The sequence below is a fragment of the Anser brachyrhynchus genome (assembly GCF_964034855.1).
Source record: "Anser brachyrhynchus genome assembly, chromosome: 5".
Taxonomy (NCBI): Eukaryota; Metazoa; Chordata; class Aves; order Anseriformes; family Anatidae; genus Anser; species Anser brachyrhynchus.
Genome location: NC_137699.1, coordinates 26,431,212 through 26,453,378, shown reverse-complemented (window position 1 = coordinate 26,453,378; position 22,167 = coordinate 26,431,212). Strand labels below are relative to the sequence as shown.

Here is a 22,167-nt window from a genome sequence, read left to right as displayed (position 1 = left end):
GAGAAGCCAAAAAGTCCTTGGCCTGGTGTAAGCACTGCTCTGTAACAATTAAAACATCAGCATGTTATCAGCGCTCTTCTCATCCTAATCCAAAACATAGCACCCTACCAGCTACTATGAGGGAAAATTAACTCTGTCCTAACTGGAACCAGGACACAGGGCCACAGCAAAGCATTGTAGAGGTGGTAGATAAGCTCGAAGAGGCATGTGTTTTTTAAGAGGATCTTCACTGCTAAGTTGATTAAGCTGGGGGGGCACCATTCAATTGGAATGGTCTGGATTTTGAGCAACTAAGGTTATTGTAGACATTCCTTGCCTAGAACAGTTAGTCCTCAGCTATGTCAGAGAAAAAAAAAGTTATGCATAATCCATCCCATGAAATTTATATATATCATGGCTTGTTAGTGAGAGGTCTGTTTACTCTTCAGCAATTATGAAGTGTCTTACACTTCTGTCCCGAAGGGTATGTAACCTAGTCTTTTTTTTTTTTTCCCCTTTTGTAAGTTATATTTTTCCTTGAGTACATGAAAGCAATTCAGAATGGATTCTTATTGTTTAAGATTTGTTATTGCTATGGTCATAACCTGTAAACTTCATTGGAATTAGAGCTTTACTCATACCACCAGTTTGGAAGGGTTGGTGTCGATGCTCTAGGCAGTTGAAGTTGCAGTGAATGTAGCAGTCGTGAAGTATGTAAAACAATTGCTAGAAAGGAAGGGGGAATGACATACTGTGGTTATTTGATGGTGCTCACTGTGTTTTGATAGTGACATGAAGCTTTTTTCTTTTTTCGGTGTCACTTGAAATCAATTCTAGTCATGTAATGGGCATATTAATTAAATTAAAATTACAAAATATTTGTTACACCAATTGGATTACTGACAAATCTGTGCCATGATAGTGCATACCATGTCTGAACAGGTTTGTTGGTTTATGTAATTCAATCGAAACATCCACATGAAGGTGATCTTTAGAAAGGGCAATATAGTAGAGGTAAATACTTAATTTTCACCCATTTGATTTCAACTACATTTACTAGCTGATGTGTTCAAGACATTCCATGATTTTTTACCCCTCTTGTTTCCAGAACCGAAATGATGTGCTTTTAAGACTGTCCCCTTCCGTTCCCTCCGGCGGAAAGGCCTTTCCTGCCGCCGCCGCGAGATGGCGGCCGAGCCCTTCCGCAGCAGCCCGCGGGGAGGCCCCGCCTTCCTACCCGCCCGCCGCCGGCTTCCTCTGGAGCGGGGAATGCGGCGCACCTGGCGGAAGGAAAAGTTCAGTTGTTCAGTACATAAATAGCAGCTGTCATCATCGTCATAGGGCTGTAGAATCACAGAATGGTTTGGGTTGGAAGGACCCTTAAGGACCACCCAGTTCCACCCCCCTGCCATGGGCAGGACACCTCCCACCAGACCAGGTTGCTCCAAGCCCCATCCAGCCTGGCCCTGGACACTTTCAGTGATGGGCCATCCACAGCTTCTCTGGGCAACCTGCTCCAGGGCCTCAGCACCCTCTGAGAAAGGAATTTCTTCCAAATATCTAATCTAAATCTACCCTCTTTTAATTTAAATCCATTCCCCCTTGTCCTGTCACTTCACCCCCTCACAAGGAGCCCCTCCCCAGCTTTCCTGCAGGACCCCTTTAGGCCCTGGGAAGCCACTGCTATAAGGTCTCCCCATCATCTTCTCTTCTCCAGGCTGAACAACCTCAACTCTCTCAGCCCCTCTTCACAGGAGAGGTGCTCCAGAAAAATCAGACTGTTTTTCCCTCTAGAACCAAGTCTACAGTATCTAATAACCAGCTAGATGAAAATGACTTAATATTAAATCAAAATGTTGTAACAGGACTGCTGAATCACAAAATGAAGGAAATAATGTGAATGCAATAATTTAATTGTAGTACTTAATCATTAATCCAACACAAGGGCACAGTATACTTTTATTTTTTTCTGTAAGCTCATTTGATAAAATGTGTGAAAAGAAGTTATTACTTTTCCCTAATTTCTCCTTTAGAACAAAGGTACTGAAATCCTCTCCTCTTCAGTTACACTGAAGTGCAATACTGCTTTTGGATGATGGAGTCAAAGTCTTTAAGCTTTTCTCTAACTGTACTCTGTGCATGGATCTTCTGTCTGATACACTTTATTGTGCTTCCACCAACTCACTAATCTTTTGCATCTTTCCCAACCCAGAATGCTAGTGTCTTTAGCCATAAATCACAGCTTTTTATAATAATAAAATACTTTTATAAAATAATATAAAAGAATATATAATTATGTATATCATGTGATTATATGAGATACGTAATAATGTATGATACACATACAATGATCTAAATAATATTAGCTATTTGATAAATAATATAGAAACCATAGATCATATGTAAAATATAATTATATAATTTTAATGTAAGTATATAAAATTATTATACAATTGTATTATGTATTATATAACATTATTCTAAAATAATAATAATTCTAAAATATTCTGTGATAATAATATATAATGTTCTAAAATAATAGAAGTCTCAAAGTATCCAGCTGCAAATTTTAGAAATGCGTGTAGTTGCCACTAATACAGTTACTATTGTATTATTGATATTTAGGAAATAGTCAACAGTAATGCAGTTGGTGTGTAGCTGCCCATGACATTATGAAATAATGGGCTGGCCTCATTTAGAGAAGAGTGTATCGTGGGTTTTTCATAGCAACCTTTGTGATCTCCTAAGCAATTTTCACAAAGGATTCAAGAACTGAAACGTAGAACTGCGTAGAAAGTAGTTTCCTTTTTACAAAAGAACTTGCTTAACTTTGAAAACAATTTTGTATCACAAGCCCAGTCTAAAGACTAGAGCCTTAAAGTTTCACAGAAAAAGGCATATGAAAGGGAAAGTCACAACACCAATCAAAATTGTGTGATACTTTCAAAGTGATTTTTATTTGATTCTGAGATCATGAAGGTATAGAAACATTTTCTTAGTTACTGAATGAAGAAATAAAGCTTTCCCTATGTGATGACATCTTCATTCTTTTTATAAATTTATTTTTAAATCTGTTATGCTTCACAATTCCTTTCCTGACCATTTGTCTTTTCACTTTCTCATTCGTTTTCCCTCATGGTCAGTGAGGGAAATTCCTTTTGTGAATGCCTCTATTGCTCTTTAATTGTATTTTGAGTATAAAAAAAGGTGCTACTTCTCCCTGATATATTTTGAAATTTGTAATTCGGTTGTGAGAGGTAATGATGAATAGTGTTGAAAGTTGCTGCATGCCAGAAACCTTATCAAAAACACTCTTTTATGGAATAGGGTAATTTTACTTTTATTTTGACAATTTGAAATGCTTTTTACTTACATATGAAAGTGAAATTACAGCTTCAGAAGCAACAGCAGAAATTAGATGCTTTAACACCTAATCAAAACATTTTAAAATCTTGTATTTTGTCTAATCTTCTCCTTCTAAGAATAGTCTATAACAGAAAAGTGATTTTTTTTGAACAGATTCAACTGAAAAAATTCTGACCTGTATGCTCATAGGTAGGCATCTTTAAGAAATTTTTAAAAATTCTTCCCCCTCCCATCACCCTTCAGTTTTGTGTGTGCATATGTGAAATCTTTCATAGGATAGGTATTTCACAATTTTTCAAATCTGCTCTTAAACTATGTGGGCCAGTGAAGAATAGTGTTGAGAGCTCTGATATGACAGAGTTCTTAGCAAAACCGCATTGAAGTAGTGGATAATATGCTGACTTTTGGTAACACAGTTTTGCTTCAGGATGCTAAGATTAATGTTTTTAACCTTTACAAGATTAAATGCATATGTAATGTGGCTAGCTGCTTTGTGTGTTCTTCGCTGGATTTTCATGTCCCAGCATGTACAAATAGAAGAAAATCCATATATCGTGTATGCCTCTGTCTGGTGAAGCTGAGCTGCAGTCCAAAAGAGCAGCCAAGGTCAGCCAGGGTTTATTAGTCAGTCTTTCCTAATGAGCTGTTCAGGCTTTTCAGCATTTCCATGTGTTGTTACTGATGAAGTTCTCCCAGCTTGTGGTTAATTATTGATACTACTCTTGCTTAACTTGAAACGTTTCAGGCTTTTGTGCTTAGCTGCTAAATGAATGGTTCCACCACTGTGCGTGTATTGTGTGTCTTTATGAATCTTCCTCTTGGCTACATTGTCCTCATGAAGGAATTCTCCATGTTTAATATGGAGCCCATTTGCAGTATGTGACAGTGAAAATACAAAGAAAAAAAACAAACAAAAAATAAGAGAAAGAAGAGACTGAAAGTCTATGAAATGATATCAATATACACATTTTGGTATTCCTAAGACTCCTAGACAATTGGAGCAAGATTATCTTCAAAGTATATGTTTCCTGAAATAGATACACATTTTTTATCCCAATGTTCATCACTCTGTAATGAAAATTCGCATGGCCAGTAATGGAGAAGGCAGAGTAGCAGACTAGGGAATGAGAGCAAAGCACAAGAGCAATAAAATAATAACTTCCTACACTGTGCATACAATCACAGAAAGTAGAAGTTCTTCAGTCTCTTTAGAAGCACATGCTGACAATTGTATCTTCATTCAGAAAGGAAGTTTGGAAAGATTCTTCATGGTGTATGAGTTAATTTCCTTCCAATACTTCCCCTTCCTCATCTTCCTCTTGCCTTTGCTAGTGCTGTAATTTGCTTTCTAGAAAGAATGTTAGTTTGTAGTTATTTGTGCCATTACAAAAAAGTATGCTTTTTATCTCTGGATACTGTTTTAAATTACTAATATGTTAAATATATCATAGTGCATTGCAATGCACATGAAAATATTGAGGAATCAGCCTATTTTAAATTTGGCAAGTTAGAAATTTCATGAATCATGTATATTTTTCAGCACTATTGATTATCTTTAAAGTAGAACATGAAGAATTACTGAAATAATAAAGATATTCCCCAGTTGAGTTGCTGCTTATTTACATCTTAAAAAACTTGCAGATTGTAATGCCTATATCCATATCATAATCTGTAATCACATACTTGAAGTTGTAAGTACTACTTCTGTGCTCTGATAAGCAAAATTAAGCAAAATTCTCCTTTTTCTTCTCCTCCATTGACTTTATATTTTCAGTATTCTTGATGTAACAGGTGTTTTTCATCTTCATTTCCCATTAATTATATGCTTACATTGTAACTCTTTTCTTGTCAGATAGCTTGAATATCCAGAAGGATTTTTTCTTTCTTCATGTTGTTTTTTTTTTTCTTTTCACTACTGTTTGCCATGTCTTAGATTGCCACCCTATTATTTTCATCAGTGCAATTTCACTTTAAGAACTTGTCTTGTTTAGACTTCATGTCAACTGCAGAATGCTGTTAATTTCGTATGTTAATCCAAGGACTGCCTTGTTTATTAAACAATTTACCACAGAACATGGTATTATATAGTTAGAATGTGCATAGAGATCAACAAGATAATTTATAGCCTTAAAACGCCAGCAAGACTGCCCTCATGCTCAAATTTGGACACATTATGAAACACTTTGCTTAATTAGGGCTAAAATGAAAATTCATTATAAAAACCCCTGCATTTATCATAGTTCATGACAGCTCATTTATCCCATCACCTTAAGTGAGTACGTTATGCACTAAGGAGAATAAAGTAGAACGCCTACTGTGAACATGATGACGTTTTATTTTGACAGATTTGGAAGACTTCTGTAACACAGGAAACAGTTGCCCAGTAAAGAAATTAAGTGAAATGTAATCGTGCAATATAAAAGCCACTAGAAATTTAGTAGTATCCATGTTTCTGATAGCATTATCCTACCATTTTGATTTTGAAAATATGCACCCACGTGTCAAGCTTAGTGGCTTTTCAAGATTTATTACACCAGATGTTTATTTGAGTTGAAGAACTGGAAGTCGTATCTCTGAATGAAATGCATAATTTTCTGTACTTTAAAAATTCTGGCAAAATTCCCTTTGATAATCTCTAATATTCGTGGTTTTAGAACAGGGGCAATTTTGGCAAGGATGTACATTCTTCTGGTCAATGGAAAATCTATCTGAAATTGTAGCTTATAAGCTTTTGAAACAAAACTGTTTTTTCTCATATTCAGTAAACACTTCTGACTTTGCAGGTTTGGTGCTTATTGTACCTATTGAATCTTATGGTGCTGATCAAATTTTTCACATGCCAATTCCACAAAGCGTTTGAAGATACTGAAGCCACTGATGTTATACAATAGCAGTGGGGCAAAATTAAGTTCCACTGGTTAATGGGAGCCACAATTTACCCTTGGTTAGGGAAGGATCACGCTGCCAAGGATGTTTTCAAATCGAAAGCTAGGAGCCTGTCTCCTGACCTTATTTTTGATGACAATGCAATGCAAAAGAATTATCTGAATATAGAGTCTTCCATTATGGATTTCCAGTGTCATAGATTTTAATCTGTCAGGATGTTTCGTATATATAAATCAGATTTTACAAAATGGTTCAGATAGGCATATGCTATTATTATTCATTCATTATGTACAAAGGCCTTAAGTATAAAGTAAAAGCAACACTAATTTTGAGATTTCTGATTCAAGGTATTTCACAGAAAATTAATGGCTTAGGTTATCCTTTTATGTTCGTATCACAGTTCATTTTTAGCTTGCCTTGCACCTACAAGTTGGCTACCAGAATCTCAAGATAGTTGCTTAAAAAATCAGTTGTATCATTGATTACCACTTCAGAAACACTTTGGCTAAAATGGCTTGTGATACATCTTGCATGAACTTTGCATTTTGGGCAAGTACAGAATCTGCTTTTCCAGGTCAGCATTATAATACCTTTACTGTGATACTGTTATATCTTTTCCCAGAGTTCCGTATTTCGTTCATTATATACCTTATGTACCTTTCAGCTTCAGCACATATGAAGCAAAAGTCTTAAAACTGACAGCTTTTTCATAATACAGTTTTTATTCTTGTCTGGAATAGCTCCCATCATGTTCACTGAATGGGATTCTGGGTCTGTCAAACAGAAGGATTCTGTGTAGCTGCCTTACATGGAAACACTGATGGAGTGAGAGAAAACTTTGATTGCTCTGGCATCTACACTTGTATTTTTTCCTTTTATGTAATTGACCAAAGCTGTTTGTTGTTATTTTTTTAATAATTTTTAACACATTTGTGTGTGTGTGCAGTATTTTCTTTGAATCCCATAAAGGGAATGTCTAGAATAATGTGCTAATGCATAATTAACATTCAGTAAATATCAGTGTGAAGTAGCTATGTCTTTTACACAGTTACAGGGTCATTTCCATAATTGAAGTTTTACTTCTGTTTAGCCAAGTAGCATCTCTGGAGGTCATAAACTGTGTGTTAACTAAGTGTATCTTTACCTGCTAAGAAATTGCAGCGTAAACATCTCTACAGTGTTAAAAGAAGTCTGTTCGTAAATACAGTGTTGGGTTTTCTTCTTAACGTTACCTGATTGGTGACTATTTAAACACAGTATTCTGTTTTTGCCACTAAAGTGTACAATAGTATCAGCAGAAGTGGACTTCCTGACTAAACCAAGATAGAAGACGTGCAATATATCTTACATGTGTAGGATGTCCTTATATAATTTGCCTTGACAATATTTGCAGTTTGCGTTTTTTTCTTTAATCACTGTAACTGAGGCACATATTATATTGTCACTATAAAAAATTCCATTCTGTCCTGAAGTTGTGAGGAAAAGAATAGATTTTTTTTTTATTTTTTTTTTCTAGAGGGTAAAGAGTGTAACTTAATGAAAGCTTTTGCTTTCTGAATGTGAAGCTGACTGTGAAGGTAACCTCTGCCTTCATTTCCTTTGCTATAGAAAAATGAGGTAGTGTATTTTGGAATATAAAGTGTTGGAGGAAGAACTGTTTCACCAAGCAATCAGTTTGTTTTGATGTATTGAGGTCTCTCGTTGTAACACCTGAGGAATGTGACAATTTTAGGTGCAGAGAATTACTCCTTCAGGTGGCTATGTTCCATAAAGTAAAATTGAACGTCTGCTGTTACTTTGAGATCTGGTATCAGACAGGCTCCAGAAAATTCACTTCCCTCCATAGCAAGGAACTGAATGGCTTGCTACACTTCGAAATGTTTTAGTTGTTTTCATTGCCTGTGTGGGCACTCTATGCATTGGTAGAGAGGGTGGCCATCTCCTCAGTGTAGGTATTCATAGATTTATTTTTTCAAACAAAAATTATCTTCATGATGAATGAAAAGCTTCAATTTCTAAAAATGTAGAGTTACTTTATTTTAGAACTCATAATCTCGTAACAATGTATAGCACTGCTTGGCCAATTATTTCCTACTGCAAAGTAGTGCTCGTTGTTACTTGTTATCCTTCTATAGAGGTATAACTTTATCCTTGCTTAGTGTTTCCCATGTGCTGTACTAACACTGCTTTTTGCTTCAACTTACTTTTGCTTCATTCATTGAAACTTAGAATGTGATGCGTATCATTACTCCCTTACAAATCATTACAAGGCTTTGTTATAATGGCTTAATCTTGGAGTCTGGCTGCCAAAGAAATTAGTTCTTTATACTGTGAAGCAATGTTGACAGTAAACTCTCCTTTCCTCTCCACCCCTCCCCAAAAGAAAAGGAAGAAAAGAGAAGAAAAACAAGGTTGCATTACAATTCTGGCAACATCAGCCACACTAATAAAATCAAATTCAATGTTGTTTTACGACTTTGAATTTATGTGACTGCACAGGATCAAAGGATTTGTATCCCACTGGACTGCAAGGTCTATAGTTCATGGCAAAAAAACTCATCAAAAAGAACATTTTAGTAGTAAGGCTTTTCATTTTAATCAGCCACACTAATAAAAAAGCTGTTAGGTGTCCAAAAACATTCTCCCAAGATCAGAGACAACTTGCTCTCTACTACAATCAGTTTTCTTATTGGATCCATACTACCTCTGTAGCTTTAGTCGCTGAAACTTCATCTTCAACTTGTTTTCAGGAATTTTTCACATCGTTTTTGAATTTGCATGCCAAATCATATGAATTAGTAACAGTAATGATTCATACAGTTTCCCTGGGAAATGGTAAATAAGATGATTTCTTGAAAGTAAATTGTCAACAGAACAAATGATTAACTAAAACAGAATTAGAAATATTATTCTATATTTTTATATATTGTATTTTAAAGTATTTGAGTAATAGCAATAATTCGTTTTTTTCTCTTTGGGTATAATCTTTTGACCTCCAATGTAAAACATAGCATAGTTTTAGCATTCTTTTGTCTTTAAAGTCATAGTAACTTAGGCTGTCCTAAGACCAAGGTAGCAACCGTGACTGAGAAACAGAGTAGGAAGTAACTACAGCGCTTGTAATAGGAAAGGCTTTTGTTATTGTATTTGGAGTCTTCATGTTAGTTGTTCATGGACCAGCTTCAACAAAAGTTTGAAATGAATTTTTAACAGAATTTAAAAGTATGGAGAGATTTTGCCAATGAAATTGTCCATGAACCTATCAGTTTTCTTTGAAATTTCTAGCTAAGTCTCAATTCAGCCTGCTTCCCTTTTTTTGCAAGCTGCGTGAGATTTATTTTGCCTAGCATAAACTAGTTTACATTTGGGAGGAATCAGCACATGGTCACTTTCTGCAAGGATCTCTCTCCCTTTCTATATGACATATCTGTATGACATGTATCTGTTGTTACATGTTTTCCTGTAGCTACTGTACGTTACCTATCCTGCAAAATTCTGGTGCGAGTGGTGTTCCCTGCTCACTGCTATTGGAGATTCATGCAGGTTATTTATTTATTTATTTATTTATGTCAGCTGAACTTTGTCATGGTTCTACTATTTTCAAAAACATTCATTCAAATGAGCAAGAACTTCAGTAATGGTAGACATTTTTTGTTACGTACCAAACAGATAAAACCTACATCCAATCCTAAGTTATCCACTGTTCTTATTTATTAATAACTTGAAATTTACCGTTTTACTCACATGTTATTAACAGTTGACTTCATTAAGTAATATGTAGTCTAGTTGTTTTTAGAAGTGCTATCATTTACCTCAAAGGATGACATTACTTAGCAAATGCATCTGTGGCCAAAAGTTAGAGAATCCAAGGCATTAATAATTTTCTACTTGATGTCTTTTGGTCATGTCCAGCTTCTTCATTGTGAGGACAATTGTATGCCTGTGGAAGGTGTTGGACTGATGGCAGTTGCTGCCAAAGGAGAGAATGGCACTGCTCTGTTGCTCTGTTACCATACTAATTTACATAAGCCTAAATGTGCGTGGAAGACTGAATAGTCTTTGTATTTTGTAGGGGACAGAAGTCAGTAAAAAGTAGAATGATTGTAACCAGTCAGTATGAAGTTAAATCTGTATTTTCATACTTACGGTCCTATGTTTCCTTATGGTCCTTTTTTTAGCCAACAATTGCTCTGCTTTGAAAATTTTGTATGGTTCCCAAACACACTAAACTATATATTTATGTATCAGATTCAAGAAAGATTTAGGGTCCGGTGAGGTTTCTCTGTGGGCACAGAAGAGTAAATCACTGACTAGGTGCAAAAGTTGACATAATTGCATCCATAAATGTGGATAAGCTGTGAAGTACAATGAGCATTATTAGAGACATTTTTCCATGTATTGGATTTTGAGATTACTGAGAAATTTCAAGGACACATCAGGGGTTCTTTCCGTGTCTTTGATTAAAAGTTACAGAGAGGGGGAGATTTATTCTTAATGGCAAGGTTCATCTCAGTAAAGTTGCATGTAAATAGGACAGCTGAGGAAAAGCAAGGACTAACAGTGAGCTGTTGGGAGCTGTGTATTCTGTAACAGAGTTCTCCACGTGAGTTGATTTGTGTAATCTAAAACAGTTGAGTGGTAGTTATTACCAGTGAAAGGACTGAGGGGATAAATATATAGATGTGGGAAGAAAAAACAGTATTTTCACAGTAAATACTTAAAATTGTCAAATTTTAAGTCAATTAATGCTTAAAATGTTATGTAAATTTTAGGCCATCTGTAGTCTTATATATAACTAATCATGCTGATACAATTAAAAAAAACCTGCATGTTGCACTGTAACTTACATTTAAATGTTGTATTAGACTAATGATTTTGTATTGAAAAATCAATCTCACTCACTGTAAGTCTGTATTTCTTCCTAGACTACCTAAATGCCAGTTGTCATTAAATAATTAAATATTCCAAAAGTATATAGAAAAACTGTGTTATATATATTTACTATGATCATATTTCCTCCCAACTATCTTCCTACATATTCTCTATAAAACTATGTATTTAATGTTTTTAAATTACAAAGAGAATAATACTTTATATATATAGCCTATTCAAAAATTTAGAGTGCTGAAAATGTTTGAGAATGGGCAATCCATTTGGCTTTTCGCTTTTTTTTTTTTTTTACTATTAGCTGTCAGAATAACCCTTACTGCGTACCCTTGAATATAGTGATATACCATATGTAAATGATTATATTTGTTGAGGTATTTGTTAGAGAGGAATTTTGATTTTTATACAAATTGGCACAGGCTTAATTTTTTTCATTGAAAAATTCTTTGCTAAATCTGTGATTGTTGTTAAAATTTAAAACAAATGTATGTTTTTTCAAGGACAGAGATTTAACAAAAAAAAGACTTTTTTGTTCTTTGTCAACACAATGCAAGAATAAAAAGTGTGAGCTCTTCCAAAAACTGAAGATGAAATCACTTAAGAGGAACAAAAAGTCAGAGGCTGTCTTTGAAAAATGTTTTTCCTCTCTTTTCTATGCACAGTACTTTGATGACCAAAATGCTATTAAAAAAAAAAGCTGTGAAGTCTATAAAAAAAAAAAAGTTTCAGCAGCAACTCAAGAATTCTTACCTTTTTTTTTTTTTCCCCCTAAGAGCATTTCCAGTGGTAAAATAGTATATGAAACTATCCTTAGATACTTTGCATTTTCTTTGTTCCTTTTCTTTTTTTTTTTTTATTTTCATAGCTTGGCATAAGATAAGTGACTCATTAGATGTAACAATCACTGTATAAAGTCAGAGAAGGGAATAAAATTGAGCTTTCTCACTACTGTGTTGTTTTTCCAGGCTAATTGGAGTTAAAAACTAGTAAAAGTATAAGTTTTTCAGTTAAAGATGTGGTCTGTGTCTGACATACGTTGAATGGCTGTTCATTACAGACGTGCCATTTTTACGCAGTCACCCTTCGGAGTAGAATTGCACTGTTAACACCAGTGAGAAAATATTAAGCATTAGCAGTGCAGCATTAACATGCTGTTTTCAAAGAAAAGTTTTGCGTGTTGCTTGCTCTAAACAGTGTTCTAAAGAATGTCTTACCATTGCAGTTTTCAAAGTTTTTTTAAACATTTGTAGGCCAGCAGCTAATTTTTGAATGTAGATTGCTATATAGATTTATTGTTTCATCATATTTGTACATACAAACTATTCTTTTTCTTTGTCCATGTAAAATCACATTATATAAAGCAGTAACACAGCAAATATAATTGATTTCATTGCATTTAATTGACTATATGGACTATTACTGGCTGTACTAAATTCAACTTTAATCTTTGTTACTTATCAAAGCACAGAGAAAAGCCATCACATTGGTATTACACAATTTGTTTGCCAATCCATATTATCATTTCAAAGACATTTAGGCAACCTGCAGGTTGCATCCTGAAAGAGAGGATTTAATCTCATTTGTGATAAGTTATGTGCTTTATTATCTGAGTCTGTAATGAGAGGTGGAGATAAAATACACTGATTCAGCATTTGGCCTTTCTTCTGCATTTGAATATGTTTCAGATGTTTCTGAGTCTCAATATTATTTCAGAAAATTTATCTTCTTGCCTTTTTTTAGTCTGTGCTGCATAAAGTCACGGGTGCAAAAAGGAAGTCACTGGAAGGCACTCATACAACAGAGGGCTGGGTATAAGGGAAAAAATACAGGAATATTTTTGTTATTTGTAAAATCATCTTTATGTTACGGCAATATGTATTTCAGTAAAAGGGGCAATTTTACTTTTTAGAGATGACTTTTATTTGTATTTTACCCATTGATAGTGGTATATTTTTTGGAAGAGTGTAATATGTAATACTGACCTTCTAATCTTATATATAAAGTCAGAATCTTATATATAAAGTCAGCGTTTAAGGGAACTGAGAGTCAGCTGGGACCATTTGCTTTGGTGAGGTGATTTTACTCAAGGAAAATGGATGTCCTGTTCTGATGGCAAGTACAAGACAAATCTTGAGAAATAAAAGAAACCCATTTGTGAGTGTGACTGTACCAATGAGGCTTGAATAGCGGATAGGCACGGCCTATATTTGGTCAGAATCAGAGGTGCAAAACCTCTGTAACCTGCATTCTGACCGAGGGCAGAAGGGGGAGCAAAACAAAGGTTGAAAGGGGGAGGGCTAGACCTAACTGCATATTTATTTATTCAGCCTCTTCAGAATGGATGTTGGGTGGAAATAGACAAGGAAGAATAGAAAAAGATGTACATTGAACAGAAAGGCTAGTGTTAGAGGTCAGAAGAACAGTGAAATTGAAAGGACAGTTGACAACAAGCTAAGTTACATCTTGCAAAACAAATTTTACAGATAGGGTGAAGTTCAGCCATAGAAACAAAGAAATCAAGGAAAGACAGGGGCCATTATTTCATAAGGGTGAGATGAAGGCAACATACATAGAACCTGGAAAAAGAATACTGAATAAGCTGCCCCAGATTTCAATAGAAATTATCATGAACGGAGAGACAGCATTTTTCACAGACTGAACACCACAGCTTTCACTAGCACTGAGTAGAGCACAAGTGTTACTTTATTTTTATTACGTATGACATTTCTGTTTATATATTTTCACCCAGAGTTGCTGACTCACAATCCGTTTGTGACGCACTGTCCTTTACTGATCGTTTTCCCATAGAATTGCCGTCACACTGGTCAGTCCCTTCAGTGGCTATGTACACTGCAGTTCTCTTTTACCAATTTTAGCACTGAATTTCAGATCGCTTATGAATCTGATAAAATTTTTCTGAATTCTTAGACTGTTATGCAGCATACTAGCATAGCATCGTTTTCAGATGTAATATTAACAATGAGCGCATGAAAGATTGTACCAACTTTTTTCAGCAGCATATTGCTATGCAGATTAGGGTTAAGATACCCAGGAGGTACTTTCAAATTTATAATTGAGATCTGATTTTAGCATGTTAAAGCTGTTACAGTACGTGGTTATATGAATTTATTTGTATACTTATAGTTTCTTCTGAACTGACAATATGAAGAGGAAATAGGGGTAAGGTTTTATTGAAATTACCTACCTCTAACCTGGTACATTTAACAGTAATCTAGAGAAAATAAATCTTTATTTAAATTATTCTTAAATTATTCCCTAAATTATTCATAATATTTTCATTTTGTACAGATACTTGTATAGACATTTTATAGACCCTTCTTCAGGAATAAATCAGGTTCATTCATGCTGCATAGCGTGACTTTCTAAGCTTTAGTTTCCAGCCATCTACCTGTATCTTCCAGCCCTCCAGACTTCTCACACCTTCCTTCCCTCAGACATCTTGTTTCCTGTTTAAAAAAAAGTCTGTTTCCTTCTGCTTTATATAGTTGTGTCCAAGCTATTATGTTCTCATGATAGCCATTAGTCGTTGTTCATCTTACAGCTGTTGTCAAACACTCTAGGAATCTCTTTCATGGTGTAGTACGCAACAGACTCCATATATTGCTGACATGATTCAGCAACAAGATCTGAATATTTTGATCTCTGTGTAACTGTAATTCCTATGGATTTGAGTTTCGGTAAAAAATCTGTTCTTATCATCAGCCACAGGTAGCGTTAAGTAGTCATCATAAACATTTTAAAGGAGTGTTGACAGACACCTGGAAATAAAACTGTAAGCTTAGTATGCATATGTATACTGTAGTTAAAGAAAAAAGCACAACACTTTAGTACCCCTTGAGATGAAAGCAGTCTTTTGACTGGAAGGATTGTGTACAAGTCCTTCCAAGTCCTTCTAACAACAATTTATATTGAATAAAATGTCTGTGTTAACATTATATTTTTAATATTTCAAGATTCCAGTTATAGCTTGTAGTAAAAAAGTAAATTTTGATTGATCTGTTTCCCACTTGAAATTGTAAGGTGTAATTAGATTTCTTTTATATTCCATTTCAATGTAAGATTTGTTTATATTAAGATATGTACTGCATCAGCAATTGCTGTAGCAACATTTAATGATTTATCTTTACTAACTATAAACTGTATGATAGCTTACTAACTAACTTCTATACTAGTTAGTAACTAGTATGATTTACTGTAATAACTACAAACTATAGTGTTTATACTATGGTATAAAATAGCAACTATAAATTTGATAATATATCAGAAGAAAGATTCTAACCTAATGTAAATCTCAAAATTTTAAGCAACAACCAATTTGTAAAGCCAAGAAATCATCTTGCACATTGAGCAGTTGTTTGACAAAAAAGTTGCTGCAAATCTTAATTTAGTTGAAATTTAGTTTAATGTAGTTAATATAGGTAATTGTATTTAAGTTAATTTAGGTTTGAACTCTGCATATGGTTCTTCCAGATTTGTGTATTCAAGTCTAGTTATTATCAGTAAGTATTCTGCAGCCTGAATTCTGAGACTGCATTCTAGTAAGCAGTAACACGTAAAAAGTTTGAAACTACAGACAAGTGAAAATTGGATTTTTTTAATTTATTTTTTTTATATAGTAACTAAATTTCAGGAGTTAAAGATGCCTAAGTTTAGAACATGCTGCTTCTCATTATCGCTTAATATTACGTGATGATACCTAATTAATCCTTTGTGATGTAATAAAGAAAATATAATGGACTTCATACATAATTACCATATTACATGACAGAAAATGAAAGTTTAAATTCTCACCACATGGAACAGCTGTGTGCTGTTTGATCTCTATGGATTTTTGATTTGTTATAAAATTTCAAAGCATTTCAACTCTCAGAAAGAAATATTTGCCAGGAAACAGACCTTCATTATTATGTATCTGTATATATGTAAATAGTATGTATTAACATATTTGTACATATTCTTAAAATTCTGTTAAAAATACTATCATAGTGATGTAAGAAGGTTACAATATTACTTAATCTTATTCTGATGAACAAGATTTGTTTTGAGATGTAAGGTAATTAAAATCAAAACTTCTTTTATTACTTACTGCTCTTTGATATTTCAGCCAGTTGGATAATACTCATCTTCTCCATTGATGAGATGTTCAACATAGGTTCCCAATGGGTCATGTTTGTTAAGCCTGGTTTTCTCTTTTGTCCTTGGTAGTTTTCGTATTAATTCTTGTTAAAAATAATACAAATGTTATTGTAATGAACAGAAATCAATTTTCAAAATATGAAAGAATAAAAAACAAGAGAAAGGATAAAATTTTCATGTTGGATATAATTTTAAGTTTAAACCAACAGTTTTGTATTAAAAATTAAAGACTGCAGATCTGTAACTGAAAAGGAATATAATGCTACTAGAGTTGATTTCATGCCCAGTTAAATTTCTTAAGTAGTTATGTTAAATACTGTGTTTGTTTTACAGTGTGTTTTTTAAGGTGACTTCAGGTTTACAACTGGGAAAGTCTTGAATGTTCAAAGTAAATTGTTCTGTTGTGGAGTTTTTGATATCCAATAGGGGCAAAATACTGTGATGAAAAAAAATAAAATAACTGAATTCCCTAAGGCAAATTTACTTCATTATTTTGTTTATATATCAGTATGCTGGATTTAAAAAGAAAAGTGATTGCTCTGGAGCAATTCAAATGGCATAAAATCTTGTGATAGTTTAAATAAACTACTAATTAAGCTGAGCCATGACAAACTTTGGTAGAGTAACAGTGTAAAAACAAAAAAAAAACAAGTGAAAGATGTTCAAATATACATTCTAGTTAGTCTATAAAACTTAATTGAAGTTGGGTTATTTCCAGTACAAAACTGTTTAATTATCTTTGCAAGAATTACATCAGAAATGGGGGAAATCAAGTTAAAGGGTAAGAAAAGTTTGGTTTTCTTCCTTGTTTTGTATATTCTTGAAAGACATTTGCTATTTCATTCTACCTCAGTGAAATCTTCATAATTTCTTTATGGTTCTAAGATTTATTTATATTTTCTCTGAATTACAGATTAAAAGATATTTGGTAAAAAGCAGTTTTAATCTAGTGATAATTTTGAGGGAGAATTTGTGTGTATCTCTCTGAATTTAATTGATGAGAATAATTTTAATAGATTGGTAATTTGTTTATTTAATATTTTATCCAGGAAGATTTTCACCTTCTGTTGATTTTCATATTTTTTTAAAATCTCCTAACATGTTAAGAATATAAGGTATATTTACGAAATGAAATAAAAACAGTAAAATACTGTTCGAAACAGGCAACTTTTTTCCATGATGAACTATTAGCTACTGCATTCAGAAACTAAACAACATTAAGTCTGCATAAAGACAAGTTAGAATTTGTTGAATCAGGATTCTGTATATTTACTCATAAAATGTGTTTTGCTGAACTATATATTGCTTACATTTCATTAAAGATTAATTATTAACCACTGATGTAATAGCTTGCAATAAAGCCATTAAGAACCAGGAAAGTGAAGTATTTCTGTCAATATAGGTTGTAAAAGCATAGTCTAAATGTGAAAATTTTTAATTGCTATAAAATAAACACTTTAGCAGAATATGTACACTGAGGTTTTTTTGTTGTTGTTGTTCTGCAGTCTCAGTTTGAACTCAGGGTATTCCATATTCGTGGAGAACATGCTGTATCAACTGCTCAGCTTGAGGAAGCCATTGCACATCTGAAGAATGAACTTGATAATAAATTAAACAGAAGAAATGAAGAAGCAAAAGATATTGCCGTTTCTACTGAAGATGATAACCCACCAAAGACATACCGAAATGTATGTATACAGACTGACAGAGAAACTTTTATAAAGCCTAATGAAGAAGAAAACAGAGCTGTGAAAAATAACCAAATAGTACCCAAAAAGCTTAATATTTCTTCTTTGACACATTGTATTTCTGCCCAAAGTGAAAATAAGGACAGTTACAATGTACCAACTTCAGAAAGTGTCTTATCTTGTCAACCAAAACAAATGCTGCCTCCTCCACCGCCACCGCCACCACCACCTCCTCCTCCTCCTCCTCCTCCTCCTCCTCCTCCTCCTCCGCCCTTTCCCGATTCTTCACTACCAGGTTTAGTTCCTCCACCACCGCCTTTGCCAACAGGTTTGACTTCACTGACACTTCAGTTTGGATCTGGGCCACCACTGCCACCTCCACTTTCTGAAGGCTGTAGGGATTTTCAAGTGCCATCACCACCACCACCACCACCACCACTTCCAGGGCTGGGACCTCCTGTTCCTCCTCCACTGCCTGGATCTGGGTTACCTCCACCCCCTCCACCCCCTGGGCCTGGGTTCTTTTTTAATAGCACTTTATCTTCAAGTCAAGGTCCTCGGAAACCTGCCATTGAACCTAGCCGTCCAATGAAGCCTTTGTATTGGACACGGATACAATTGCAAGGCACCAGGTAAAATATATTTATTTAGACTTCATGGCTATTTATGCACCGTGTACAAGTGTATGGTCTTAACAAGAAGTAAAACATAAGTGTAGAGGCATGGAATTCACATGTCTAAACAAACAAACAAAAAAGGAATCAGTTCTAGAAGCCTAATAATAATAAGAAGAAATGGGTTTAAAATGTTAGATATAAATGAAAATGATGTGCATTATAATGGGAAGAAGTTTGATAGTTTTATTCCCCAAAATCAAAGTACTCCCTGGACAACTAGTGGCAAAGCAACTAACTATTTTGATGGTTCCTTGACTTTGCACTAAAGAGATCAGGAAAAAAAAAAAAGTTAGCCAGGAGGTGAAAAAATATATATTTTTAAATAGAATTAGAATTAAAATTGAAATGGTAGAATTTGGTCAAGTGAGAACTTTGAGTTTCATCTCCTTTAGCTTTCCAGTCATTTGAGGCGATACCATCTTCAAAGCACTGTGTCAGCCTCTGTAATTTCAGCTCTGGAAAAAAATAAACTGGGACTAACCTCTGTGTATAATTCTCCGGGGGCAGGAAGCGTGAAGCATATGTATAAATAAATGCAGTGCAGGAACCTGTAGTGTAAAATATCCAGCGTGGAGGAGGCTCACTGCTGATAGAGACCTCTGTAGTTAAAACAAACAAAAGCTTACCGGTCTTAATTAAATATGACTTTTATTATAGTTTACAGCTTTTTGTCTGAATTTATTTTGATGAGAAAGAATCATAATTCTGGAAATTTTACTCTGGTGTAACCAAGCATAAAGTGTTCATATTTTATATAAAATATAAAACAGGAAAAAACAGTTAATGAAGTGTGAGTTGTATTTTTTCATTGCTTCAGAATTAAAGGAAGCGAAATATTCTGGAGCAGGAAGTTTTGGCATTTTCATTTTTCTTTCCCAAAATACTAGTGCAAAATAGTGAATAGACAGTTGGTCCAAAAATAAACCTTGTTGTAATTCTTCCTGTTGATTCACTGAGATCAAGATGATCATTTTGAAACATTGCTGGTTCATCAAGCTCTTGCTCAGTGCAAAATAAAGTCTAAGTCATAGTTATGGTGAACTGCTGGTCACCTGCTGTAATGGTCCAGCAACTTTATGGTCTGCACTAGAAATGGAAACTTTTTTAAGGGTTTGCTGTTCAGAGCAGAAGCTCTCTGGGACTTTGAAGTTCTTCTTACAGAACCAGAAAGCATTCTTCAGTGAAATCTTTGCAGCTGATGTCAGGAAGAGTGAAGCTGTTGAGTTCTAGCCACCTCCTGTGACACTGAATATGCTTCATCAGTGGATGCTAATGGAAAAATTAGAGTTCTTAAACATTCACTGTAATAAATATGTGTTTGTGTATTAAGTAAAAACAATCCTAAATTTGAAAAAAAGGATTTATATGACTTGGATTTCTCTTCCCACTTATGTTGGTAGGTACTACATTTGTTGTATATTACATCTAATAAATGTATGTTTGGTGATATCAGCCCTTTGTAGCTCATAGGGTTTTCATATATATATCTATATGTATATATATTATTGCAAAATATTTCATTGCCTTTTAGTGACATCTGCTGGAAGAAGTGGGCCCATCTTCCACTGATAAGCATAAGACAAGAAGAGTAGTTTGAAGATAGTTTTGTCACACATACTTGCAAAAAATATTGAAATTTTGAAAGTCTTTCAGAATTGAAGTACTCAGTTTGCAGCACCACTAAGTATTTTTCCTAAATTCAGATAAAACAAGAGGATTGCATTAATAGGTTCCAAGTGTAGATGGTGATGGTTATCTACACTACATCTGTTTTGAAAGCTGAGAAGAAAAGGAATGATAATCTCCACGTAAAATTTCTAGTTGGTTGAATGAAGCAGAATCTGTTCAGTCTCTGAAAGTATAGGCCACATAATTGTTATAATTCCTTAAACCTGCAACAATGATAACTATGAGGATAAAGCATCTGTGGCTAACATCAAGTGAACCAAGTCCTCTACGAATGTTCTTAAAATGTGCTTGAATAAAGTGTAGTCACTATTTGTTGATACTGTTTATTTTTGTAGGTCTAAGCAGATTACTTGGAATTACTCAAAAAAGCTGTTGTTGAAATACTCTTAATCCTAGTTGAAGTGGCAGAAATCTCTAGAGATGTATTTGCACAAGCTGCAGTTGCAGTATTTGGTTGTTTTACAAAAAAACTGCACAATACATACAGGTAGTCTACTAAGTAGCTACACTTAGCTACACTTACTTTCACAGCCTTGTGCAAAATACTTTGACTCCTTGCAAAAGAAAGGTATAGAGAAGGAATGCTATATGTGTGCTAGCCATGTTTGTTGTTTTGAGTTTTAATTCTATTAAAGATACATTTTTTTAATAGATATTTAGTGGAATTTTTATTATTATCTTTCCCTTTATAGGAAAACTGCTATACCAATGTTATGGGAATCACTAGAAGAACCTGATATACTTGATACTACTGAGTTTGAATATTTGTTCTCCAAAGACACCACTCAGGAAAAAAGAAAACCATTATCAGAGACTTACGAAAAAAAAAACAAAGCCAAAAAGGTATTTATTGTTTCTTTGTATTAGCTTTTTTGTTGTTGTTGTTTGGTTTGGTTTCTTTTTTGTTGTTGTTGTTGCTGCTTTGTTTTACATTTTTAAAAAATTGATTTCTTATTTCTTGATGAACTAGCGCATAATAGATTGGTTTGTAAATCCCACTTTAAAGCAAAACAGGTAAGATTGCTGAATCAACCCTAGCTAGATGATTCAGGTAAATTTATTGTTTACCTTGGAAGGTTTCTTCCTTGTGAAAATGAAGGTTCTATATCCTAGTGAGGTAGAAAAAGCAGTGTACAGGAGAACTGAATGGAAGTTCAAATATGTATATAAAAGTACCAGTATTTCAGGCCGTGTCTGCCCTTGCAATTATTTATAAGTAAAGGCTATAATTAAATTATTCTAGCAAGCATATTTTCCATTAAGATTAATTTTGAGAATTATAAATATTTCCAAATATTATAATATATATCTTAATATATAGATTTATATTAATATTAATATCAACATGTGATTTATATTAATATATAAATTTATATTTCTAAATATTGGAAAAATAAAGTATAAGGGAAGATAGGAAAATCACTCTTTCTTGTTTTGAATAAAGAATGTCAAAAAATACTTTTCTGGTATAGCTAAATAGCTGTCAAGGAAGAACAGGGCAATCATATCTTTGATGGCTAAAAGTTTGTGCAGTAACTATTTCATCATCAGAGCAGATACTATTTGCCTCAGATGTGATCTGTTACAGAGAGAGCATATGCTCAGTTACAATGTGCATATAGAACAAATAAATAGCATTAGTAGTATTTGCTGCAGGAAAAATTCTGGTCTGAACAATAGTTGAATAATGTTTTCCTAAACCAACATTGTTATAGATTACAAACCTGTTTAAATATATACTGTATCATAAATCTGAGTTCACCTGCTTGGAACCACAAGAGGGCACTTTGTACGTAAGCTGTGCTATCTATCTTTTTCAATTTTATCATACATATAAA

At 34.0% G+C, this 22,167-nt stretch overlaps 1 protein-coding gene across 4 annotated transcripts in view; it reads left to right on the top strand.

Moving 5' to 3' along the window:
* Nucleotides 1-22,167, top strand: part of FMN1 (formin 1) — a 211,646-nt gene that overhangs the window by 95,910 nt on the left and 93,569 nt on the right. For all 4 annotated transcript variants that reach the window (XM_080595284.1, XM_080595283.1, XM_080595282.1 and 1 more), the window contains 2 exons: nt 17,781-18,595; nt 21,022-21,172. In XM_080595284.1, the coding sequence (XP_080451410.1) occupies nt 17,781-18,595; nt 21,022-21,172 (966 nt within the window). The remainder of the gene's footprint in view (nt 1-17,780; nt 18,596-21,021; nt 21,173-22,167) is intronic.